This window comes from Phyllopteryx taeniolatus, chromosome 7, assembly GCF_024500385.1.
Source record: "Phyllopteryx taeniolatus isolate TA_2022b chromosome 7, UOR_Ptae_1.2, whole genome shotgun sequence".
In the NCBI taxonomy this organism is placed as follows: Eukaryota; Metazoa; Chordata; class Actinopteri; order Syngnathiformes; family Syngnathidae; genus Phyllopteryx; species Phyllopteryx taeniolatus.
In genome coordinates this window covers 21,243,365-21,270,959 of record NC_084508.1, presented here as the reverse complement: position 1 = coordinate 21,270,959, position 27,595 = coordinate 21,243,365, and the positions used below count along the sequence as shown (strand labels likewise).

General features: G+C 42.8%; 1 protein-coding gene across 4 annotated transcripts in view; it reads left to right on the top strand.

Annotated features, from left to right (window-relative positions):
* Positions 1-27,595, top strand: part of atp13a3 (ATPase 13A3) — an 83,476-nt gene that overhangs the window by 1,061 nt on the left and 54,820 nt on the right. For all 4 annotated transcript variants that reach the window (XM_061778433.1, XM_061778432.1, XM_061778430.1 and 1 more), the window contains exons 2-7: positions 9,224-9,297; positions 18,097-18,171; positions 18,267-18,440; positions 22,508-22,738; positions 24,831-24,901; positions 25,147-25,230. In XM_061778433.1, coding sequence (XP_061634417.1) covers positions 18,121-18,171; positions 18,267-18,440; positions 22,508-22,738; positions 24,831-24,901; positions 25,147-25,230 — 611 coding nt within the window. In that variant the 5' untranslated portion in view covers positions 9,224-9,297; positions 18,097-18,120. The remainder of the gene's footprint in view (positions 1-9,223; positions 9,298-18,096; positions 18,172-18,266; positions 18,441-22,507; positions 22,739-24,830; positions 24,902-25,146; positions 25,231-27,595) is intronic.

Sequence of the window (27,595 nt, the reverse complement as noted above, 5' to 3'; positions counted from 1 at the left end):
CCACTTTTAAGAACCAGGGTGATGTGCAGAGCTGTGGGAACTATAGAGGAATAAGCCACACAATTAGCTTATGGGAAATAGTAGTGGAGGCGACACTCAGGACAGAAGTATTTGTGAGCAACAGTATGGTTTCAGAATCATCTTTATTTGCCAAGTATGTCCAAAAAACACACAAGGAATTTGTCTCCGGTAGTTGGAGCCGCTCTAGTACGACAACAGTCAGTCAATTGACAGAGAACACTTTTGAGATATAAAGACATTGAGAAAAACAGTCACTGAGCAATAAAGGGTTGCTAGTTATCTGGTAATGCTGGTAAAAAAAATTTGTGCAATTGTGCAAAAAGATGCAGAGTCCTCAAGCACTTAGAGCAGTTCGAAAGACTAGTATTGCAATATTCCGGTGCAATGACCATTGTGCAAAGGGTGCCGAGATTTCAAGCGAGTAGTGCGATCATCTGGGACAATGTTGATTGTGCAAATGTTGCAGATACTCCTCAATCAGTGTGCAAGTGGTGCAGATGCTACTCTGGCATGAGTGGCCAGTATTGGTCAACAACGGATATGCAAATAGTGCAGCGTGGCGAGACTACTACAGTGAGTGCACGAGTAACACAGGTGCATTATTTGCCTTGAGGTTGTTGATGAAGTACAGAGAAGGTCAGAAGGTGCTACATTGTGTCTTTGTAGATGTAGAGAAAGCGGATGACAGAGTACCCAGAGAGCAACTGTGGTAGAAGTAGAGCAGAGAAGTATGTATGAATAGTACAAGACATGTATGAGGGCAGCAGAACAGTGATGAGGTGTGCTGTAGGTGTGACAGAGGAGTTTAAGGTGGGACTGCATCGGGGATCAGCTCTGAGCCCTTTCCTTTTTGCAACGGTGATGGATAGGCTGAGAGATGAGGTTAGAGTGCAATCCCCATGGACCATGATGTTCGCAGATGACATTGTGATCTGCAATGAAAGCAGGAAGTAAGTGGAGGTACATTTCGAAAGGTGGAGGCATGCACTGGAAAGGAGAGGAATGAAGGTTAGCCGAAGTAAGAAAATATATTTGCATGAATGAGAGGGGTGGAGGGGGAAAAGTGAGGCTACAGGGAGAAGAGATTGCAAGGTTGGAGGACTTTAAAGGTGCCTTATTTTGCCAAACCAACTTTTTCTCGTATTTGGGATGTAGAACCCCAATTCCAATGAAGTTGGGATGTTGTGTTAAACATAAATAAAAACAGAATACAATGATTTGCAAATCACGTTCAACCTATATTTAATTGAATACACTACAGAGACAAGATATGTAATGTTCAAACTGATACACTTTATTGTTTTTAGCAAATAATCATTAACTTAGAATTTTATGGCTGCAACACGTTCCAAAAAAGCTGGGACAGGGTCATGTTTACCACTGTGTTACATCACCTTTTCTTTTAACAACATTCAATAAACGTTTGGGAACGGAGGACAGTAATTGTTGAAGCTTTGTAGGTGGAATTCTTTCCCATTCTTGCTTGATGTACAGCTTCATCTGTTCAACAGTCCGGGTTCTCTGTTGTTGTATTTTACGCTTCATAATGCGCCACACATTTTCAATGGGAGACAGGTCTGGACTGCAGGCAGGCCAGTCTAGTACCCGAACTCTTCTACTACGAAGCCGCACTGTTGTAACGTGCAGAATGTGGTTTGGCATTGTCTTGCTGAAGTAAGCAGGGGCGTCCATGAAAAAGTCGTTGCATGAATGGCAGCATAGGTTTCTCCAAAACCTGTATGTACCTTTCAGCATTAATGGTGCCTTCACAGATGTGTAAGTTACCCATGCCATTGGCACTAACACAGCCCCATACCCCAGTCCGGATGGTTCTTTTCCTCTTTGGCCCGGAGGACACGACGTCCACATTTTCCAAAAACAATTTGAAATGTGGACTTGTCGAACCACGGAACACTTTTCCACTTTTCATCAGTCCATCGTAGATGAGCTCGGGCCCAGAGAAGCTGGCGGCGTTTCTTGGTGTTGTTGATAAATGGCTTTTGCTTTGCGTAGTAGAGTTTCAAGTTACACTTACGGATGTAGCGCCGAACTGTATTTACTGACATTGGTTTTCTGAAGTGTTCCTGTGGTGATATCTTTTACACATTGATGTCGGTTTTTGATGCAGTTCTGCCTGAGGGATCGAAGGTCATGGGCATTCAATGTTGGTTTTCGGCCTTGTCGCTTACATGCAGTGATTTCTCCAGATTCTCTGAACCTTTTAATGATATTATGGACCGTAGATGATGAAATCCCTAAATTCCTTGCAATTGTGCGTTGAGGAACATTGTCCTTAAACTGTTCGACTATTTTCTCACGCACTTGTTCACAAAGAGGTGAACATCGCCCCATCTTTGCTTGTGAATGACTGAGCAATTCAGGGAAGCTCCTTTTATACCCAATCATGGCACCCACCTGTTCCCAATTAACCTGTTCACCTGTGGGATGTTCCAAACAAGTGTTTGATGAGCATTCCTCAACTTTCTCAGTATTTTTTGCCACCTGTCCCAGCTTTTTTGGAACGTGTTGCAGCCATAAAAATCCAAGTTAATGATTATTTGCTCAAAACAATAAAATTGATAAGTTTGAACATTAAATATCTTGTCTTTGTAGTGTATTCAATTAAGTATAGGTTGAACATGATTTGCAAATCATTGTATTCTGTTTTTATTTATGTTTAACTTCATTGGAATTGGGGTTGTAATATTGTCTCCATGGTGCCTCAGTAAACGTGTAACATGAAGTCGTCCACACATTCCTGAGTTCCAGAGGTTTTTCTCCCGAGAGGCCTGAAATCAGGCCATAAGAATTTCTCAAGCTTATCTATGTCACTAGCAAATGTCTCCGCCTTCCCTTTCCGCTTCTGTGCCAACATAAAAAACATGGGTGCTCTCACAAGCAGTCTTCTACACGGAGGCAACCAATCAGAGGAAAGCGGACGGTCTTAGCCAAATACGGACAAAGCGGATACAAAACTGGGTCAAACAGAAGTAGCTGTCAGAGAGGCCTTTTCTGGACACTCTCACAATATGACGAAACCAAGGTGTTTTAAAAAAAAAATAAAATAAAACACTATTATACTAAGTCCATGTTAGAGAGTCACTCTAATTAGCTAAAATACGGGACCTTTAAATACTTGGAGTCAACAGTCCAGAGCAATGACAAATCTACTCTTAACACACCTCAGACCTAAGGATAATCTTATAGGATAATCACGTTAAATGGCATTTGATGTGCTCGGTCGGTCGGGAAGGGCCACAATCGGTACAAATACAAGCCGACTGTCTTTGTGTGTACCGGCCCTTAGATGTTGTCCTGGGTTTCTTTGTAACCTCTAGGATGGGTCGTTGCTGTGCTTTTGCGGTAATTTATGTAGGCCAGGCCACTCCTGGGAGGATTCACACCTGTTCCATGTTTTCTCTATTTGTGGATAATGGCTTTGAGAGCCGTGGTTCGCTGGAGTCCTAAAGCTTTCTAAACTGATACCTCAGTTACTTTATTCATCATCTGTTCTTGAATCTATTTGGATCAGGTGTGCTGGCGCCTGTCTCAGCTGATTTCGGGTGAGAGGCGGGCCGCACCCTGATCCGATCAAAGGGCACTTGAAGACAAACAACCATTCGCACTCACCACCATTTAAAAACTGCATTTTATGTTTACTTGGGTCATCTTAGTCTGATATTTATATATTTTTTGATTATCTTAAACACCAAAGTGGGGAAACTATGCAAAACAATAATAATAATTTGGGAAGGGGGCAAATACTTATTCACTGTACTGCACTAAAGCGCGCAATAACTTGGGTAATCGATATTATCAACTCAACTTTTGTTATAGAGCACGTTAAAAACAACCACAGCGGTAAACAAAGTACTGTTTTGTGATAATAATAATAAGTAAATTAGGCCTGTGGAGAAAAAAAAAAATCAGCTCACTCGGTCGGCCAAGTTGACCACAAAAATCGGTCAACCCAAAAATTTCTACCTCAAGGCAATAAACAATATTATAAAAGCTTATTTACACCACCCGGAACGAATTTGCACTGCCTGGAACTATTTGGCCAGTGTTCATGTTTACTACACAGACATTGCAGACGGACGCACTGTTGGGCCAAAAATGACAGAGGAGCGTCTGTAAGTGATTTAGATGTGTATTGTAAATATAATCTGATTTTTGCGTGAACTGAATGGTACTTAGCGTTTTTTTTTTTTTTTTAATGGTAATCGCTAGCGCGCTTATGCTAATTGAGAATGCTAACCGTTGAGTAAAGGCTGAGTTTGTTGTCTCAAATTCTGTACAGAGTTTATACCATACACACACACCATATGCAGTTTAAAGATAGAAGTCCAGCCCTCATAAATGAGAATAAAATGCATGTTAGTAGGGGGGGTGACATGATGAAATATCGATAGGGTAATCGATTCTAAAAAGATTAGTCAAAGCCCTAAAGTAAATAAATATTATTTTGTAATGTATACAAGAAGACCTCCTGTCACATTGGCATTTGGCATACAGAAGGTCCAGTTTTATTCCCTCTTAGTGCAAAGTCTACATGTTGTGTAAAGCTGTTAGTAGACGAGAGAGAGAAACATGATTGAAGTCTCCACTCACTGACCAAAGACCAGTAAGAGGGTAGGTATGACGTCACTTGTGATGGCTGCAAGCAGAGATTGAATGTAAACAACCAACTTCAGTTTTCTCATAGCTGAATCTGAATAGTATAATTTGAAATTGAATTTATTAATTTGAAACTGAAGTCCAATAAACTTGAAAGTGAATGTAAGAATTTATCCGCAATGCAAATTCTATTTCTATATTTTCACATTCAGTTTGATCATTTCATATTCAGTTTGACAAATTCAATTTCAAATTGGCTGTGACAGACATCCGGCAAATGTAAGGAATAGCAATCAATCGGCGATAAACAGATCTCGTCTTCGGCCAATCAGCGCCTTCGGCAGTGTGGGACAGGCAACACGTCGGAGACAGGCAACACGTAATGCCCGATCAGACTACAAGACAAATTTGCTCTTTCACGATTGCACTGTCAGACTACTGCAATAAAATCTTGTATTCCGCATAACGTTTTTTACGATCATTGGGCTTTATCTTGTCAACTCAAATGTGACCGGATACACTCTCGTTACCGTGGCGACAACAAGAAAAGTGGAGCGAGCCGACGGTATTATAAGGACAAAATGGGGAAAAACGTGTGTTGGTGGTCACCGGTGCTTAGGACAGGAGAGGACGTTCGTTTAAGGCTTGCGTCAGGTATGTTCACGTACTTTTACTACGATACGGCTCACAAGCAGGCAATAAAATGTTATGTACCCTAGCAAGCTAGCGGTAGCATGAACAGTTGGACGTAAACATGCCGCCGTTCTGTCGAATCATGCTCTAAAGTTTTCGTCTGGGTGAAGTAATTTAATTAAAAATAAAGTCATTTAATTACAGTAAGTTAGCACCCATTATTTCTGTCATGTAATGTTGGTTTGAACTGACTGATTAGAATACACGATCTGACTAGAGCAGTGATTTCCAACCTTTATGGAGGCAAGGAAGATATTTTACAATTGAAAAATCTCATAGCACACCAACAAACAAAAATGTCACAAAAAGTGGATACATGAATTACTGTATTTACTTCCTGCCATCTCATAGAAGACCATTCATTTGTTCTGTCTGTCACTATGCCTCACTGGCATAAATAGAAGAGCAAAGATGCATCATTTATTGTAAATATATTTTTTTTCAGCAAGTAAGTACACAAGTATATACAGTAAATGAACAGGTCATTTCAGTAGACACATTCCTCCATCTTGTGATCGGTTATTGTTTTTTTAAACTTGCTGATCGGTGATCGACCCCATAAATCCTGATTGTGTAAAGCCTAATCATTAAATCATTGGCAAACAAAACAACAACGATACTATCGTTTATCGTGATAGTTTTTGGGAAAATATATCGTCCTAAAAAATTTGGTATTGTGGCAGGCTGAAACATATGGAGTGAGAGCAAGAGCAATGGATAACACAAAAATACGGTACAAATTGAACAAATATAAATCTGGAATATAGCGGGACTGCGAAGCAACAACCGTCATATAGCGGAGGATTACTGTAGCTATACTCCGTGATGATAAGTTGCGGGAACTCATTGTTCCATGGCTTTGACTTATTGTTTCCAGAGATATGCATCCTGGGACTCACATAGTTTCAAGTGTTAAATGATCTTTGTAGATGGATCATATATTTCATTAGCTGACTCCTAAATTACCTGTTCTGGCACAATATTGTTAGTATGCGATAAATGCTCAAGGGTGGCAGTGGACGACTTGTTTAGTCCATTAGGCAGAAGAGAAAGAATAGGTGGTCATGGATTTTTGGTAAGGGCTGTCGTGATAATGACATGATTGGCCCTTGAGGGGAGGAAAGCTGTGCTATTATGGCCCAAGAATAGGAGGGGAAGTGATAAAGAAAGCATATTGAGTGCACAGCATGATGATAACAAAACCTATTTTCCTCCAAATGCTTCCATGAATTATGGACTTTGTCATTAGGTCATGGCTCATTGTTCCCCCTTTCCTTTTCGTATCTCTGCTTAAGAACAGTGCAGAAAGGTAGAGGCCATTATGTGTAAAATATACACAGAGTAATGCTGAGCACTTGTACAAAGAAACATTTGTTTACTTAACTGATACTGTTAACAATTTGAGGTAGTCTTTGAAGAAAACAGAAGTACCGACAGAAAATGTATTCCTTTTTCATGTGTCTGCTACAACATGTTAGCCCCCTGACAACAGCTTCACTGAACTGGACAATGTCCTTTTCAGACAGTTTGTGGACCTGAGCTGCTTCTATTCACTTTAAAGGTGAGAAAGTGTAATATATTTTGTCTAAATGCACCAGTTTAGCCATCAAAATATTTAAAAATTCAAACAAAAGCATATCAGTTGCAGCAGGGGTGAGTTTAGGTCGAGTAATTTGGGTGGGCTGAGACCATGACCGAATTTTGGAAAGTACGCTTCTGAAATTTGATTGAACTTTTTAGACATTGAAAAAGGTTATTTGCTGGATGACCCAAACAAGGGCGAGCCTCGCTACGAATAGATATGATTATTATTATGGCACAATATTGTTAGTATGTGATAAAAGGGTGGCAGGGGACGACTTGCTTAGTCCATTAGGCAGAATAGGAAGACTAGGTGGTCATGGATTTTTTGGTAAGACCTGTCGTGATAATGACATGTTGGCCCTTGAGGGGAGCAAAGCTTTGCTAATATGGCCCAATAATAATAATAATATTAATGTGCCTGCGTGGGTTTTCTCCGGGCACTCCGGCTTCCTCCCACATCCCAAAAACATGCATGGGAGGTTAATTGACAACTCTGAATTGCCCGTAGGTGTGAATGTGAGTGCAAATGGTTGTTTGTTTATATGTGCCCTGCAATTGGCTGGCAACCAGTTCAGGGTGTACCCCGCCTCCTGCCTAATGATAGCTGGATAGGCTCCAGCACGCCCGCGACCCTCGTGAGGAGAAGCGGCTCAGAAAATGGATGGATGGTTGAATTGTTGTATTGAATGAATAAATAAATAAATAACAACAACATTGTAAAGGTCTGTTTTATTGTCAGAAAAGCATAGACCTTTTTGTAACAGTATGAATACAATGAGCATTATAGCTCAGAGGAAATGAATATTAAAAACCTTTTGGCTAGTGTCTAGCTCAGGGGTGGGCAAACCTTTTGGCTCAGGGGCCACATTGACTTTTAAAATTTGACAGGCGGGCCAAGCCAGGACCAGATGCTTACACATAAATAATAAACAAACAAAAGGCATTGTAGTGTTATTACTTAGATTTACGTTTAAGGGGAACAGTATTGTTTTGTTGATCCCCTTTTTTTTTTGCCAGTGCATCAAAGTCTGATCTTAGTTTTGTTGTGGCAATTCTCAGAACACATCTGAGGTGTTCATCACTCATCTGGGATCTGTAGGATGTTTGTTGGTGTTTATCACACTAAAATTCAGATGCATTATTTGCATTCACACACATATGTAGAGCCAAACACCACGATCCTCCTCTGTGCCATCTTCTGGATTTTTGGAAATTTGTCTGCGCTTAATGAAGCATAAAACTGTATCACATTGGCGATCAATCAGTTCCATCTGCAGCTCCCATGGCACTGTTTCAGGGTCTTGTGTGGCTGAATCTTGGATGGCAGTTTGTCAGTTAAAGGTTTTTTGCTGACCCTGCAAGCTTGATTTTAACTGCTGAGCCGTAGCCATCTGTTCCTGCGTTGATTGGCTGTTAGCATAATCAGCATGCTTGGTAGAAAAGTGACGGCTGATGCTATATTCCTCTAAAACCGCAACGGAGAATTCATGGTTCCATCAATTATAGCAAGTTGTCCAGGTCTTGAAGGAGCAAAGCAGATCAAGACCATGACACGAGTTCACTTGGGTTATATTTGCCTGATATTTACATTTGTTTGATGTTCTTAAACATTTAAGTGGGGACACTATGTAAAAATGGAGGAATTTGAGAAGGGGGCCAATTATTTTTCACGACACTGTTGTAGCCATGTGGATGACTGTTCAGAAGTGCTGTTTTTTTAAAGTGAAGTTTCGACTTCCTGTTTTTGCCATTGGCTTCATAGGACTCTCAGCTTTTTAAGGACTTTGATTTGGATCTTCGGTAAATGGTATCTTGAATTTCTGCTTGTGATGTTTGACAAGGAGCACGAAGTAAAGCTGTATTCTGCTATGTTTGCGTTTTGTGGTAGCAATTGTCTATCTAGCTGCCAGCTTGCCCTCTGCTGTACAGTTATCACTTGTGGTGGTGGCGTCCTTTATATTAATATTCTACGGTTTGAATTAACTGGCCAGGTTTTGTCAATGACGATGAAAGCCTTACACACTGCAGTGTTGTCCTCTTCCTGAAGCATTGACCAGCTAAGCTACCGCAGACCATTATGGACAATCAGGTGTGATTAAAATGTCTCTATTTGACCGTATAAATAAGTGCATGTCCACAAAGTTACCAAAGTAACTTAATCCTGTGATGACCAACGATACTTTTGTGGTGTTTATTTCTGAGTGTATAATTGGTGCGCAATGAAAGGTGAAAAGCATTTTCACATACTTTATTTTCTTCAAAGTGATGTGTTAAGGTGAAGTTATTGTGACCTTTTCTGTTCCTCTAGGGTTCCAGGTTGGTGTGTTAAGAGCAAGCTAACAGCAAGAGACCACCTGGGGAAGTCCGTCCTAGGCTCTCAAGGTACAAGCATACATCTCTCTTCAAAATGTTTTAGGATGTTTTCTGGGGGCGCTGATGAGCTGCACCACCTGGAGGAATCAGCTTTTAAACAGACACAAAGGGATTAGAGTACTGTTAATAAATACGAAATATATATGCAGAATTGTTTTAATTCAGCAGAAATGGAGGGTTTTCGAGCATGAACTGCCTTTTTAATGTCATGCCACTGCATTTCAATCGGACTCAAGTCTGAACTTTGACTAAGACACTCCAAAACCTTCATTTTGTTTTTTTAAGCCATTCAGAAGTTGACCTGCTAGTCTATTTTGGATCGTTATACTGCTGCAAAACACAAGTGCGCTTCAGCTTGTGGTCACAAAGCATTCTCCTTCAGGATCTCCTTCAGGATTATCAGAAATCATGGTTCCGTCAATCATAGAAAGTTTTCCAGGTCCTGAAGGAGCGAAGCAGCCTAAGAACATCACATGACCAGCGCCATGTTTGATTGTTGTTAGGATATTCTTTTTCTGAAATGCTTTGCTACATTTACGCCAGATGTAACGAGACACAAACCTTCCCAGTCTCTTTCTAATTGTTGTCATAAACACTGACCTTAATTTCTCCATTTGAGGTTAATGGCTCTCCCTGTAGTTCACTGGAATCCTAAAGCGTTAGAAATGGATTTGGAACCCTTTCCAGATCGATAGATGTCAATTACTTTGTTTCTTGACTGTTCTTGAATTTGTTTGGATCGTGTCATTTTGTTGCAGCTTTTTTAGATCTCTTGTCTGACTTGATTTTGTCCGACAGGTTATGTTTAAGTGATTTCTTGATTGAACAGGTCTGGAGGTAATTGGGCTTGGGTGTGATCAGTGAAAATTAACCAAAAGTTGTGATTTGCCACAATTAATTCATGATTCAACAAGGAGCGGGGGGGTCATTACTTTTTCACACAGGGCCAGGTAACTTTGGATAGTTTTTATTCCTGAATAATTGAAATCACCATTTAAAAACAGCACTTTAAGTTCACTTGGGCCAATACATTTTCACGGCACTGTATGTGTCTCTGTCACTCTCTGTCATATATAGTCCCCTCCAAAGGTTGTGGAACGGCAAGGTCAATTCCTTTGTTTTTGTTGAACAGTGATCCCTCATTTATTGCGGGGGTTAGGTTCCGGACCACCCCCGCAATAAGTCAATTCCGTGATGCAGCAATCATGTTTTTTTTTTTGTTCTTCTTTTAGAGATTTTTAAATTGTATGAATCTCTCCAGTCCCACACTTATTAATGTTTCCATTACTCTTATTAACCTCTACTGAAATCATAAACATTTCCTTTACCCTTAAAACACTTTTTACACTCTTAAACATACATAATAACAATATTTAAAATGAAGGTACTCACCATTAAAGTTGATGCCGATTGTACTGCGGCAAGAGCATTGCGGCTCTCACCCAGATATTATTTTCACCCTTCCCTATGAAGCGGACCGAAGATTCATTTATGCCATAATGGCTACAGACAGCCATAAACCTTGTGCCGGTCTGCCTTTTATTCAACTGGTCGAGACGTTCCATCTTTACTGCGAGATAGCTGCTACTGCTAGCATCTTGCTCCGCCGCTAACTGCCAGCCAGCAGGTACCTTGTTTGGGCTGCATTGTAGGGCTTGACATAAAGTATTGTAACGTCTTCCAATGATAAACAGCGAGACGTCAGTCTATTTATCTCACATTTATCGATAACATAACGAAACACTGTTACCGTGAGACGTACACCATCAACAAACTCTCACTCGACTTGCCCACAGGCACGGAGAAGCGATGCGTTCAGAGACGCTCTGAATTATCAGCTCTCAACACAACTGATCTTTTGTACTGTACTGTACAGGTGTTTTATTCCTTGTAATCTGTGTTTCAATAAATTGTCATTTGTTTTTTTCCATGATTTAGCTAAAAAAATGCTTTGGTTTACCACGGCAATTAAAACAGTTTGTAATTGTCAGCAATATGAATATGATTTTAAGAAACCGCGATGCACTGAATCCACAATAGGTGAACCGCTATATACAGCTATATACAGTGAGTTCGGAAAGTATTCATCCATCCATCCATTGTCTGTACCGCTTTGGCCTCACAAGGGTCGTGGGCGTGTTGGAGCCTATCCCAGCTATCTTCAGGCGAGAGGCGGGGTACACCCCGAATTGGTCGCCAGCCAATCACAGGGCACCAATAAACAAACAACCATTCGCGCACACATTCACACCTATGGGCAATTTAGAGTCTTCAATCAACCTACCACGCATGTTTTTGGGTTGTGGGAGGAAACTGGAGTACCTGTAGAAAACCCACGCAGGCACGGGGAGAACATGCAAACTCCACACAGGCGGGGCCGGGATTTGAACCCCAGTCCTTAGAACTGTGAGGCAGATGTGCTAACCAGTCGGCCGCCGGAAAGTATTCAGACCCCCTTAAATTTTTCACTCTTTGTTATATGGCAGCCATTTGCTAAAATCATTTTTCTTTTTTTCCCCCCCACAATGTACACACAGCACCCCATATTGACAGAAAAAAAAGAATTGTTGAATTTTCTTTTTGGGAATGATGCAACCAGTTTTTCACACCTGGATTTGGGGATCCTGTGCCATTCCTCCTTGCAGATCCTCTCCAGTTCTGTCAGGTTGGATGGTGAATGTTGGTGGAGAGCCATTTTCAGGTCTCTCCAGAGATGCTCAATTGGTTTTAAATTAGGGTTCTGGCTGGGCCATTCAAGGACAGTCACGGAGTTGTTCTGAAGCCACTCCTCCGTTATTTTATCTGTGTGCTTAGGGTCATTGTCTTGTTGGAAGGTGAACCTTCGGCCCAGTCTGAGGTCCTGAGCACTCTGGAGAAGGTTTTTGTCCAGGATATCCCTGTACTTGGCCGCGTTCATCTTTCCTTCGATTGCAACCAGTCGCCCTGTCCCTGCAGCTGAAAAACACCCCCACAGCATGATGCTGCCACCACCATGCTTCACTGTTGGGACTGTATTGGACAGTTGATGAGCAGTGCCTTGTTTTCTCCACACATACCGCTTAGAATTAAGGCCAAAAAGTTCTATCTTGGTCTGATCAGACCAGAGAATCTTGCCACAATTCTGTCTCTGAGCCTTTGACCTCATGATTCTCATTTGCTTTTACATGCACTGTGAGCTCTAAGGTCTTATATAGACAGGTGTGTGGCTTTCCTAATCAAGTCCAATCGGTATAATTGGAGGAAGGCGGACGTGACTGAGGACAGCATACGGACGTAAAGGGTGCGCGTGACAGAGGAGGCTAAAGACACGCCCCCAGTAGGTATATAGTTCCGGTATGTGAATCGGTTTGGCTAAGGACCCCCGAAAATGGCACCTACGAAGAGACACGCTTTGCGAAGCACAGTTTAAACTGCAAGCTATTAGTTACAGGGAGGAGCATGGGAATCGAGCAGCCGCAAGAGAATTCAAGATCAACGAATCCATGGTTTGCAAGTGGAGGAAGCAGGAAAATGAGCTTCGCCAAGTCAAGAAGACGAAGCTGAGTTTCTGCGGGGGAAAAAAAAGAAAAACTAAATGCGGAAACAAGGCGAGGTGGCCCGAGTTGGAAGACCAACTCGAGCAATGGATAAATGAGCAAAGAACAGCCGGGAGAAGTATCTCTACAGTCACCATTCGACTGAGTGCAATAACTCGGATCTTGCCATCATTCTGGGAGGCTTGACGAACCGCTGGACATCCGTGTAAACAGGGCGTTCAAAGTGAAGTTGCGAGCGGCGTGAGAGCGATGGATGACACATGGTGAACACAGCTTTACTAAGACTAGGAGGCAGCGCCGGGCGAGTTACGCCACAATCTGTGAATGGATTGTGGATGCTTGGGCTAACGTGTCTGCTTGCACTGTTGTTCGAGCTTTCGTTAAACCCGGCATCATTTCTGAGGAGCCGCACGGGATCAAGACTGACTCAGACACTGACGAGAGGGAACCTGGCGTGTTTGATGGAGAACTTGCCCAGCTGTTCAGATACAGAACATGAGGACTGTTCGGATACAGACCATGAGGACTTTGATGGATTTGTGGATGAGGATGGATAAAAAAAAATAACGTGAGTACATTAAGTACTTCAATAAAGTACAACCGAACTCAGTAAAGCCTGTGAAGGTTGTATAAAACTAATAGAAGTAATATTTGGTACATATAAAACATAAAATTTCCAACACAGCCCCCCCTTTTGATTATATTAATCAATCCATTATTCATCACATATTACATATTGTTAGACACTAACGATCAAAACTCAAATGAAAAATGAAACAGTAAAAATTAATCAAGCTACTAAAAATTACTACATATTGCTAAACACTAAAAATTTTAATTCAAAACATAAAAAATTAAACAGTAAAAATTAAACAAACAGTTTAATATGCATTAACAAAACAACCCTACAGTCATCCAGAATTTCACAACTCAGGTTTAAGAAAATCCGCCATAAGCGGGTTGTAAGTCAGTCATAGAGCAAAGTTTGACTGAGGAATATGAACCATGGTCATCATTTGAGTCGCCGATGTCATCCAAGGATTTGAGGGAAGAGGTCAGGAAAATATGCATCAGAGACTTAATAGTAAAATCATGTATTGTATCATGCGAGGGAAGAGTGATGCATTAGTACGTGGGGAAGGCACAACGTGGGTTTGCAGCAGCATGTTGCATGAAAGAACAAACAAACATTGCAGTTAGAACGATTTTGAGAGCGTGCTACATGTAGGGCATATAGAAACCGAACATTCATGCTGTAGGAGGTGATAATTGCAACTAAAACCAAAAAAACTCGTCGTCATTGTCACGTCTCGTAAGGTACATTATTGTTTCAACTGTCAAAAGTGGGAGCATAAACACACAATTCAACACACATTTTTATCACAACAATTATTAGAGTTGAAGCTGAACCACCGAGAAAGGGTTTTAGTCATCGTCTTCTGTTCTTCTGCCGAGTAACGCAAGTGCGTGACCTTTATGGTTATCTGTCGTAGAAGGTGAAGGAACCGGGACCATAGGAGGTGCTGGGACCTTCTTGCAGTGTGATGCGTGAACCCATGTAGCTCTTTCAGAAACTTCCTCTGCAGTGTGGGTCACAAGGAGGACTTGGAAAGGCCCTAGCCAGCGCTGATGTCTCCACGTTTTTTAATCCGCACGAAATCCCCGGGTTTGATGTCATGCAGGGGTCCGTCGGCCAGCCTTAGGAGTCCTGATTGGATTTGTTTCCTGAAATTGATTAGTCGATAATGTGCGGAGCGATTTGTATGCCCATCGGCATATCTGATCCGTGCGAAGTGGATGCTGGCAGTGTTGGTGGATGGGTAGTTTAAATTCAATTGACTCAGCGGATAGTTCCTAATTAACCCTATATTTGCTGGTAGCCCAAACGGTGGGATTTGACTTGGGACTTGGGAAATGTCCAGGCAGCGGAAAAGAACACAGTTAAAAGTAATTTGCCCTTCACATAGTTTGGTCAGAAAGCTTCTGTCCCTCTTCGCATCTAAGTTTAACAGTAAACTACATTTCCAGATATTTTACAGTTTTATCTAAAAGCTCAAAATCCTTGACTAATTCTTTGTTCTTTCTCAACCAACTTTTCTTTTTTTATTTTATTTATTTATTTTTTATTTAGTTGTACACAGGCTCCCTGTTGCTGGGAAACCACATTCATTTATCCACATCTCCACGCATTCCACAGACTTCTCTCCCTATTCTTCTCTCATACGAGACATAATAGGTGACATGCACACTGGTAATACGGCCGTACTTTTTTTGTTTTAGTTTCTTTCTTTGCTCTTCCAACTTTCCATTTTCCAATACCCGTTAGAAGCGCTTCTCTTTTTTACAATATTCGAACGTCTTCGAAATTGTTGGGGACTTAAACCCTAATCTCTGGACTCCAACCAGGAGAGCTTTAATTTAGACATTAACTAGACTCTCTAGCCTAGACTTTAACTAGACTCTTTAACCTAGACTTTAACTAGACTCTTTAACCAATGGTTTGTGGGGAGAGCAACCATACCAATACCACTTAATATGAAGACAAGATTGTTTCAAATACATTACACCATATGAAATGCTCTGATTTTAAAGGAATTAAACATTTCTTTACCGTAATTCTTTGTTTGGAGGACAACAGGTCCGTTTGGATCCTGAGTTGATAGCCGACATCCAGAGCCCCGGCAGCCCCCCCGTCCTTAATTCTTTGCGTGGAGGCAGGACTCGTGGGTTGGTCCTGGATGATCAATCACTCCCGGGGTCCTCTGGAACGGCGATCAATCCTAGGATCCCACTTCTGACACCAACTGTTTTGGCAAATATTTTTCTGACAGAATAAGTAAGGAAGCAATCTTGTCTTTGTGGGTTTTTATTACAAAAAAGAAGGAAAAGTCTTATGAGTTGTCACCCCTTACTGAAGCCCAGACAAAAATCCCCTTTGTTATAGCGAAGTGAGAGAGACAGAGAAAGAAAATAAAACAACTATCTTTGTCCAGCTGCACTCAATTTATCTTTACCGAATAGCACCTAGTAGTCACAATATAACAATAAAGCCTGTGAAGGTTGTATAAAATTAATAGAAGTAATATATGGCATCTATAAAATTTTCCAACACACGTGGAAGTCGTGTGTGTGCATAGTCTTAGAGGTTTGCTATTCATACGGCTGGCTGCACACTGTACGATGCAATCGAACCTGCTTGGACCAGACCATCACAGAAAAATGACAGTTGGTGACTAATTCCCGCACACTAGCGATTGGATATATAGTGGGGCAAAAAAGTATTTAGTAAGCTACCAATTGTGCAAGTTCTACCCCTTAAAAAAATGAGAGATGCCTGTAATTTTCATCATAGGTATAGTTTACCTATGGGAGACAAAATGAGAAAAAATAATCCAGAAAATCACATTCTGATTTTTAAAGAATTTCTTAGCAAATTATGGTGGAAAATAAGTATTTGGTCACCTACAAACCAGCAAGATTTCTGGCTCTCACAGACCTGTAACTTATTCTTTAAGAGGCTCCTCTGTCCTCCACTCGTTACCTGTATTAATGGAACCTGTTTGAACTCATCAGTATAAAAGACACCTGTTCACAAACTCAAACAGTCACACTACAAACTCCAGTGTGGCCAAGTCCAAAGAGTTGTCAAAGGAGACCAGAAACAAAATTGTAGACCTGCACCAGGCTGGGAAGACTGAATCTGCAATAGGTAAGCAGCTTCGTGTGAAGAAATCCACTGTGGGAGAAATTATTAGAAAATGGAAGACATACAAGACCACTGATAATCTCCCTCGATCTGGGGCTCCACACACCCCATGGGGTCAAAATGATCACAGGAACGGTGAGCAAAAATCCCAGAACCACACGGGGGGACCTAGTGAATGACCTGCAGAGAGATGGGACCAAAGTAACAAAGGCTACCATAAGTAACGCACTATGCCACCAGGGACTCAAATCCTGCAGTGCCAGGCCTGTCCCCCTGCTTAAGCCAGTACATGTCCAGGCCTGTCTGAAGTTTGCTAGAGAGCATTTGGATGATCTAGAAGAGGATTGGGAGAATGTCAGATTAAACCAAAATAGAAACTTTAAAATTTTTGAGAAAGAATGCTGAGTTGCATCCCAAGAACACCATACCTACTGTGAAGCATGGGAGTGGATGCATCATGCTTTGGGGCTATTTTTCTGCAAAGGGCCCAGGACAACTGATCCGTGTGAATGAAAGAATGAATGGGGCCATGTATCGTGAGATTTTGAGTGAAAACCTCCTATCAGCAAGGGCATTAAAGATGAAACGTGGCTGGGTCTTTCAGCATGAAAATGATCCCAAACACACCGCCCGGGCAACGAAGGAGTGGCTTCGTAAGAAGCATTTCAAGGTCATGGAGTGGCCGAGCCAGTCTCCAGAACTCAACCCCAAAGAAAATCTTTGGAGGAAAGTCTGTGTTGCCCAGCGACAACCCCAAACATCACTGCTCTAGAGGAGATCTGCATGGAGGAATGGGCCAGAATACCAGCAACAGTGTTTGAAAACCTTGTGAAGACTTGAATAAAACGTTTGACCCAACAAAGGGTATATAACAAAGTATTGAGATGAACTTTTGTTATTGACCAAATACTTATTTTCCACCATAAGTTGCTCATAAATTTTTCAAAAATCAGACATTTTGATTTTCTGGATTTTTTTATTCCCCTCCCCCCGCAAATTACAGGTCTCTCTAAATATCCTTTATAATAAGAAGAAACCACAGCAACAGCTTCAAAACTACACTGTGACACAGTAAAACTGTTACGGCATAAAAGGGACATAGATCCCCCATTCTGCTTGACAGCCAAACAGGACCAAAAAAAAAAAAGGTGTCTTCTATTGTTTTGTTTTTTTCTACACTGATGCAGAAATTCGTGCAAAAGGAGCCTCAATTGCACAGAAATGAACATACATTTCAGAATCCTGACATTTCTGATGAAGTTATTCTTTTTTTATTGATCTAAATTGATGTTCTAATTTTCTGAGACACAGAATTTTGCGTTTTCATTATCTGTATGCGGAGCCATAATCAACTTGCAAGAAATAAAGGCTTGAAATATATCACCCTGTGTAATGAGTCTACATATAGATTTCACGTTCTGAAATAACAAAAAATATTAGATATTCAAAACATTTTTAGATGTAACTCAATTCTGCGATTCACTCCTTCATATGTAATGTTTATAGTCTTGTGGACTATTACACTGAATGCAGAAGCCATATTTTTGTATCTTTTTGTCACTGCAGTGACTAAGGAGGGAGCTTTGCATCATGGAGAAGGAAGAACTAAAGGTCCTCAACAAGGGGGAAGAAGAAGAGATGGTGAGCATCCTGAAGTGCTGCGTCAACCTCAAATATACAAATTCTTGTCTTGTGAGTCTTCACATCGTGCCCCCTTTTCTACTTCCATTTTAAAGGAGTTGCAAGGCTACCGTTTGTGCCGCTTGCGACTGGCACTGGTGGGTCTTGGGGTGCTGTGTACAGGGGGCTTCCTACTCCTGGTGCTCTACTGGAAACCAGAGTGGTGCGTCAAGGCCACCTGCGTCCCTACCATGGCCTGTGATGCCGAAGTGGTGTTGCTGCAATCAACGGTTTGTAGTCATTGTTGAGAAAGCATTGTGAGGCTATTAACATTTATTTGACTAATATGTAACTAACATACAGACTCTTTCCAAAAAATTAGAATATCATTGAAAGGTTTTGTTTCCATAATTCCATTCAAAAAGTTAAAATTTCATAGATGATAGATTCAGGGCCCACAATTTAAACCATTTCAAGTATTTGTTTGTTTATTTTTACATAATTTGGGCTTCCAGCTCATAAACCCCACAAAATCAGGAATTCAAAAAATTAGAACACTGTGAAGAAATCAGCCCAAATTTTGCAGGCCATCAATGTTTCAAACTCTCGCACACTAATAAGCTACTAAACTTAAAGCACTTTTTGAATGGAATTAGGGAAATAAACCATCCATCCATCCATTTTCTACCGCTTATCCGAGGTCGGGTCGCGGGGTCAGTAGCTTTAGCAGGGACACCCAGACTTCCCTCTCCCCAACCACCTCATCCAGCTCTTCCGGGGGGGGTCCCGAGGCGTTCCCAGGCCAGCCGAAAGACATAGTCCCTCCAGCGTGTCCTGGGTCGTCCCCGGGGTCTCCTCCCGGTGGGACACGCCTCTCGAACACCCCACCAGGGAGGCGTCCGGGAGGCATCCGAATAAGATGCCCCAGCCACCTCATCTGGCTCCTCTTGATGTGGAGGAGCAGCGACTCTACTCTGAGATCCTCCCGGATGACCGAGCTTCTCACCCTATCTCTAAGGGAGAGCCCGGACGCCCTGCGGAGGAAACTCATTTCGGCCGCTTGTATCCGGGATCTTGTTCTTTCGGTCACGACCCACAGCTCGTGACCATCGGTGAGGGTAGGAACGTAGATCGACCGGTAAATTGAGAGCTTCGCCTTTCGGCTTAGCTCCTTCTTTAGCACAACGGACCGATACAAAGTCCGCATCACTGCAGACGCTGCACTGATCCGATCTCCCGTTCCATTCTTCCCTCACTCGTGAACAAAACCCCAAGATACTTGAACTCCTGCACTTGGGGCAGGATCTCATCCCCGACCTGGAGAGGGCACGCCATCCTTTTCCGACCGAGGACCATGGTCTCAGATTTGGAGGTGCTGATTCTCATCCCAGCTCCAGTGAGAGTTGGAGTTCACGGCTTGATGAAGCCAACAGAACCACATCGTCTGCAAAAAGCAGAGATGCAATACTGAGGCTGCGCCTTGAAAATCTGTCCATAGAAGTTATGAACAGAATCGGTGACAAAGGGCAGCCTTGGCGGAGTCCAACCCTCACCTGGAACGAGTCCGGCCTACTGCTGGATCTGCGGACCAAACTCTGACTCCGGTCGTACAGGGACCGAACAGCCGTATCAGGGGGTTCGGTACCCCATACTCACGAAGCACCCCCCACAGGAGCCCCCGAGGGACACGGTCGAACTCCTTCTCCAAGTCCACAAAACACAGACTGGTTGAGCGAACTCCCATGCACCCTCGAGGACCCTGCCGACGGTGTAGAGCTGGTCCACTGTTCCACGGCCAGGACGAAAACCACACTGCTCCTCCTGAATCTGAGATTAGACTTCCCGACGGACCCTCCTCTCCAGCACCCCTGAATAGACCTTACCAGGGAGGCTGAGCAGTGTGATCCCCCTGTAGTTGGAACACACCCACCACCACCCCAGTCTGCCAATCCAGAGGCACTGTCCCCGATGTCCACGCGATGTTGCAGAGGCGTGTCAACCAGGACAGCCCCACAACATCCAGAGGCTTTAGGAACTCCGGGCGAATCTCATCCACCCCTGGGGCCTTGCCACTGAGGTGGTTAAAAAGCTCCTCAAATCCAGAGATAGGAGAACCCGGATGGTGGACAAAAATTTCCTCGAAGCCGTCCGTAAGTCTTTCTCCATGGCCTCACCAAACTCCTCCCATACCCGAATGTTTGCTTCAGCGACCACCAAAGCTGCATTCCGCTTGGCCAGCCGGTACCCATCTTTTTTGGCTGGTGTGACTCCTGAGGCAGTCACACCAGCCAAAAAAGCCCGATAGGACTCCTCCTTCAGCTTGACGGCATCCCTCACCGTTGGTGTCCACCAACGGGTTCGGGGATTGCCGCCACGACAGCCACCGACCACCTTACAGCCACAGCTCCGGTCGGCCGCCTCAGCAATGGAGGCGCGGAACATGGTCCACTTGGACTCGATGTCCCCCGCCTCCCACTGGAACATGAGCAAAGTTCTGTCGGAGGTGGGAGTTGAAACTCCTTCTGACAGGGGATTCTGCCAGACGTTCCCAGCAGACCCTCACAATACGTTTGGGCCTGCGACGTCGGACCCGCATCTTCCCCCACCATCGGAGACAACTCACCACCAGGTGGTGATCAGTTGACAGCTCCGCCCCTCTCTTCACCTGAGTGTCCAAGACATGCGGCCGCTAGTCCGATGACACGACCACAAAGTCGATCATCGAACTGCGACCTAGGGTGTCCTGGTGCCAAGTGCACGTGTGGACACCCTTATGCTTGAACATGGTGTTCGTTATGGAAAATCCGTGATGAGCACTGAAGTCCAATAACAGAACAACGCTCGGGTTCTGATCGTGGGGGCCGTTCCTCACAATCACGCCCTTCCAGGTCTCCCTGTCATTGCCCATGTGAGCATTGAAGTCCCCCAGGAGAACGATGGAGTCCCCAGCAGGAGCGCTCTCCAGCACCCCCTCCAAGGACTCCAAAAAGGGTGGGTACTCTGAACTGCTGTTTGGTGCATAGGCACAAACAACAGTCAGGACCCGTCCCCCCACCCGAAGGCGGAGGGAGGCTACCGTCTCGTCCACCGGGGTGAACCCCCAACGTACAGGCGCCAAGCCTGTTCGGCGCCTCTCACATGGGCAATTCCAGAGTGGAAGAGAGTCCAACCCCTCTCGAGAGGACTGGCACCAGAGCCCAAGCTGTGTGTGGAGGCGAGTCCGACTAGATCTAGTCGGAACTTCTCGACCTCACACACCAGCTCGGGCTCCTTTCCTGCCAGAGAGGTGACATTCCACGTCCCTAGAGCCAGCTTCTGTAGCCGGGGATCAGATCGCCAAGGTCCCTGCCTTTAGCCACCGCCCAGCTCACACTGCACCCGACCCCACTGGCCCCTCCCACAGGTGGTGAGCCCATGGGAAGGGAGACCCACGTTACTCTTTCAGGCTGTGCCCGGCCGGGCCCCATGGGAGCAGGGCCGGCCACCAGACGCTCGCCTTCGAACCCCACCTCCAGGCCTGGCACCAGAGGGGGGCCCCGGTCACCCGCGCCCGGGCAAGGGAAAACCAAGTCCATCGTTTGTCGTCATCATAAGGGGTCTTTGAGCCGTGCTTTGTCTGGTCCCTCACCTAGGACCTGTTTGTCATGGTTGACCCTGGCAGGGGCTTGAAGCCCCAGACAACTTAGCTCCTAGGATCATTGGGACACACAAACCCCTCCACCACGATTAGGTGACAACTCAGGGATGGGAAATAAACCTTTCCATGATATTCACATTTTTTTGGAAAGGGTCTTGTCAGTGATCAATGACATCAACTATCCAGTGTGGTTCCATTTGCATTAATTTTACATTGTGCAAGTGTGTAAGTACATACTGGATGCTACTACTTGATTTTGATAATATGGTACACTGTGATTTATTAAATAAATAATTTGATAATTTACAGCTGTACTCATTTGATAATTTACAGCTGTACTCATTCACAAGGCATCATTTGTTGCCTGAATGGAGGCATACAAAGGAGGATTGATAACATCACATTGAAAGAAAAAAATAAAATTGTAAATTTATCAGATAAAAGCGGTATTGTAATAATCCATGTACAGCATTATGTAAAAATTACATAACCACCACCTTCCAGGAAACTTTAGAGAAGACAATGGTGGTGCCTGAGAAAGAAATAATTATATTTGGTGCAGATCTGGATAGGAGATAGGAGGTATTTTATACTTTTACAAACTTGTATGTACTTTGCTCAATTTCCTTTGCTAACAGTATTGCACTAGTGGCTAAACTAAATCCAACCACCATGTATGTTTGCGCTCTTTTTGTCAAGTAAAGTTGTACTTTTGACTAGGATGAGTTCCGGCGCTGGTTCCTGGCTAAGGTTCAAGTGATTCTAGCCCCAGGAAGCAACCCCTTCCACAACCTGGAGACCCAAACCACCTCCCCTTCTTCCCCGTCCTTCCCTTCTTGTCCCTTCTCCTCTTCCGTCCCATCTATGGCCAATGGAGACACACTCCCCTCTTCCGATGGGATCACAGCTCGGGAGCTCATCAGAAGATATGTCGACTACCAGCCTACAAGGGTAGGGAAAACCCGTCTTCTTGGTGCACTGCATTTATAATAGAAGATGGAGAAGTGGAAAGTGGGTTCTGAGGCAGAAAAGTGAAGAGGAAAGCACAGAGCCTAGCACTGAATGTGAGGCCTATGACAGGGAAAGCTCTGGATTTGGTTGACATGATGATTAGGAGAAAGGTTGATTATTTTGTCTGTCCGGGAGAGCAGGTTGAAAGGCAGTAAGGCTAGCAGTTTCAGGGTAGGGTTCAAATTAATTTACCATGGTGTAGATGGGAAGAGAAATGGAGTAGGGGTTATTTTAAAGGTTAGCTAAGAATGTCTTGGAGGTGAAAAGAGTATCAGATCGAGTGATGAGGCCGAAATTTGAAATTGAGATCTCTACTGGTTGGCCAGACAGAGGGATAGAGATGGGAAGGATGTGCAGCAGGTTAGGATGATTCAGGATAGGGAGGGAAATGTGTTGGCTGGTGCCAGCAGCGTGCTGGATAGATGGAAAGAATACTTTGAGGATTTGATAATTGAGGCAAATGAGAGAGAAGGAAGAGTAGAGAAGGCAAGTGTGGTGAACCAGGAAGTAGCAATGATAAGGTGGAAGTTAGAAAGGCACTAAAGAGGATGAAAAATCTAAAGGCACTTGGTCCTGATGACATACCTGTGGAGGTATGGAAGCATCTAGGAGAGGTGGCTGTGGAGTCTTTGACCAGCTTGTTCACCAGAATTTTAGCGGGTGAGAAGATGCTTGAGGAATTGAGCAAACGTGTACTGGTACCCATTTTTAAGAACAAGGGTTATATGCAGAACTATAGTGGAATAAAGTTGATGAGCCACACACTGACGTTATGGGAAACAGTAGTGGAGGCTAGACTTAGGACAGAAGTGAGTATTTGGAAGCAACAGTATGGTTTCATGCCTGGAAAGAGTACCACAGATGCATTATACAGAGTATAAGGAGCTACATTGCGTCTTTGTAGATCAAGAGCAAGCCAATGACAAAGTACCCAGAGAGGAACTGTGGTATTGCATACGAAAGTCTGGAGTGGCAGAGAAGTATGTTAGAATAGTACAGGACATGAATGAGTGCAGCAGAATAGCGGTGAGGTCTGCTGTATGTGTGACAGAGGAGTTTATGGTGGAGAGGGGATGCAATTATTGCAAGTAAGGGTTATGCCACCAAATATTAAATGTTATTCACTTTAAGTTAATTTAATCGTCTGTTCCAATACTATTGCTCACTGGAAAAGTGGGTGGGTTCAAACAAAAGGTGCTCTGTCTTGAGTTGTTTAACACCTCTAGATGTAAACACGATTAAATAAAAGCTGGAATTCTGAACAATAAATACAAAGGAATCGACCTTGCCGTTCCAATTCTTGAGGGGACTGTATCTTTTATGTACAGTGTCATTACCCTTTTAATCTTCCACTCCCTTACACAATGTAGAAAGTAGCTGTTTCCCCAGTCTACATTCATACCCTGAAAGGAACATCTTAATAATTTCCAGCCCCCTCCCCTCTAAGGTCACCACCTTTGTTTGCTCTAAATAATGCCTTAAATGCAAATGTCTTTATTGATCCTGATTTGTTAAACCATATTGGTCTTTCATCTCTTGAAAACTTCTCCTTCTTTCTTAAGAGCACCCCCAAAATAGCAGGTCCCCTTTCCCAATTTTTAAAACTTTGCATCCATTCTATTTGGAGTAAATTCAGTAATACTGAGTCCATTTTAATAACCTACTTTCATTCTAAAGATTTATCTGGATTTAAAACGTAAATCAAACCAGATCTTTAGTGATATGTTCAACCATGGATTTTCTCCTTATCTATTATGTTTTCTCAAGTTTAGTCTCCTATTATAGCTTGCATAAGCAGCCCATCTGTTGTGCTTGCCTCAATGTCTTTCCATCTGGTGCATTGCATTTTTGTCTATAACCAGTGCAATTATGATCAGTCATGGTTGGAACCTGATGACATAATTGATATAAAATTACCCATCCAAAACCACTGACATTTACTCATGTGTTAAGCAATTTTAAAATAATGTATTTTCAAATTATGTTACACATGCTACAAATCTAATTTTCTCCGCCCTTTTGTGTCTTTCAGATTCGTTATTTTACCCTCCACAGCACAAAATATTATTGGAATGACAGAGTGCAGAACTTTGAAGTTTTAACGTAAGCTTTGTTTTTCTACTGTTTTTTTTTGTGTGGAGTCGCCCAAATAGTTTGAGATTTTTAATTTTTTGATTTTTTTTTTTTAACCACATTGTGTTTAAGCAAATGGTATAAAAATGGAATCTGAATCTTTGTTAAATAATAAACATTATTTTAACATGACAGTAAATACTTAAATTGCTGTCACCATGAAGCTTGACTATACTAGTCACAATTTTGCATACTGCTGTGACTTTATCTGATAGTGGCCTGGATGATCTCCATGTTACCCCTTCCGCTCTCCACTCAGAGCACAGCAAAGGCCTAACCAGGAACCAGCAAGAATACAGGTAATACATATTTGATTGACAAAATGTATTAGTGCTGGTCAACTCCTGGCCATTTATCAACTGGCATTTAGCTTCTAAAGACAGGTTACATGTGGGGCTGTCTCTATCGAATTTCTTTTAGAATCTATTATCCTATTGACTGTTCCATCGAGTAACCGAGTAATCCTCCCCGCAACCCTCACTCCCAAAAAATATATTTGGGAATTCTCATTTACGAGGGATGGACTTCTCTCATTTAACTGCATACATAGGTACTGAGTTGAGTGTATTGTATGAATGTTTTGTGAAGACGGGGAGTTGAATGTGAATGAATGGAAGTACAACCCCAATTCCAATGAAGTTGGGACGTTGTGTTAAACATAAATAAAAACAGAATACAATGATTTGCAAATCATGTTCAACCTATATTTAATTGAATACACTACAAAGACAAGATATTTAATGTTCAAACTGATACATTTTATTGTTTTTAGCAAATAATCATTAACTTAGAATTTTATGGCTGCAACACGTTCCAAAAAAGCTGGGACGGGGTCATCTTTACCACTGTGTTACATCACCTTTTCTTTTCACAACATTCAATAAACATTTGGGAACTGAGGACACTAATTGTTGAAGCTTCGTAGGTGGAATTCTTTCCCATTCTTGCTTGATGTACAGCTTCACCTGTTCAACAGTCCGGCGTCTCCGTTGTCGTATTTTACGCTTCATAATGCGCCACACATTTTCAATGGGAGACAGGTCTGGACTGCAGGCAGGCCAGTCTAGTACCCACACTCTTTTACTACGAAGCCACCCTGTTTTAACACGTGCAGAATGTGGTTTGGCATTGTCTTGCTGAAATAAGCATGAGCGTCCATGAAAAAGACGTTGCTTGGATGGCAGCATATGTTTTTCAAAACCTGTATGTACCTTTCAGCATTAATGGTGCCTTCACAGATGTGTAGGTTACCCATGCCATTGGTACTAACACAGCCCCATACCATCACAGATGCTGGCTTTTGAACTTTGCGTCCATAACAGTCCGGATGGTTCTTTTCCTCTTTGGCCCAGAGGACACGACGTCCACAATTTCCAAAAACAATTTGAAATTTGGACTCGTCGGACCACAGAACACTTTTCCACTTTTCATCAGTCCATCTTAGATGAGCTCGGGCCCAGAGAAGCTGGCGGCGTTTCTGGGTGTTGATAAAGTGCTTTTGCGTTGCATAGTAGAGTTTGCACTTACGGATGTAGCGTCGAACTGTATTTACTGACATTGGTTTTCTGAAGTGTTCCTGAGCCCATGTGGTCGGTTTTTGATGCAGTGACGCCCGAGTGATTGAAGGTCACGGGCATTCAATGTTGGTTTTCGGCCTTGCCGCTTACATGCAGTGATTTCTCCAGATTCAGAATCAGAATCATCTTTATTTGCCAAGTATGTCCAAAAAACACAACACAAGGAATGTGCCTCCGGTAGTTGGAGCCGCTCTAGTACGACAACAGACAGTCAATTGACAGAGAACACTTTTGAGACATAAAGACATTGACAAAAAAAAAAAAACAGTCACTGAACAGTAAGGGGTTGCTAGTTATCTGGTAATGCCGGTACATTTTTTTTTTTGTTTTGACAATTGTGCAAAAAGATGCAGAGTCCTCTAGCACTTAGAGCAGTTCTAATGACTAATATTGCAATAGTCTGGTGCAATGACCATTGTGCAAAGGGCGCCGAGACTTCAAGAAGTGTATGCGGTTTAAAGTGACTAGTAGTGCGATAATCTGGGACAATGTTGATTGTGCAAATGTTGCAGATACTCCTCAATCAGTGTGCAAATGGAGTACATGCTACTCTGGCATGATTCTCTGAACCTTTTGATATTATGATGGACCGTAGATGATGAAATCCCTAAATTCATTGCAATTGTACTTTGAGGAACATTGTCCTTAAACTGTTCGACTATTTTCTCACGTACTTGTTCACAAAGAGGTGAAACTAGCCCAATCTTTGCTTGTGAGTGACTGAGCAATTCAGGGAAGCTCCTTTTATACCCAATCATGGCACCCACCTGTTCCCAATTATCCTGTTCACCTGTGGGATGTTCCGAACAGGTGTATGATGAGCATTCCTCAACTTTCTCAGTCTTTTTTGCCACCTGTCCCAGCTTTTTTGGAACGTGTTGCAGCCATAAAATTCAAAGTTAATGATTATTTGCTAAAAACAATAAAGTTGATCAGTTTGAACATTAAATAGCTTGTCTTTGTAGTGTATTCAATTAAATATAGGTTGAACATGATTTGCAAATCATTGTATTCTGTTTTTATTTAACACAACGTCCCAACTTCATTGGAATTGGGGTTGTACGATAGTAGTAGTAGTAGTTATTCA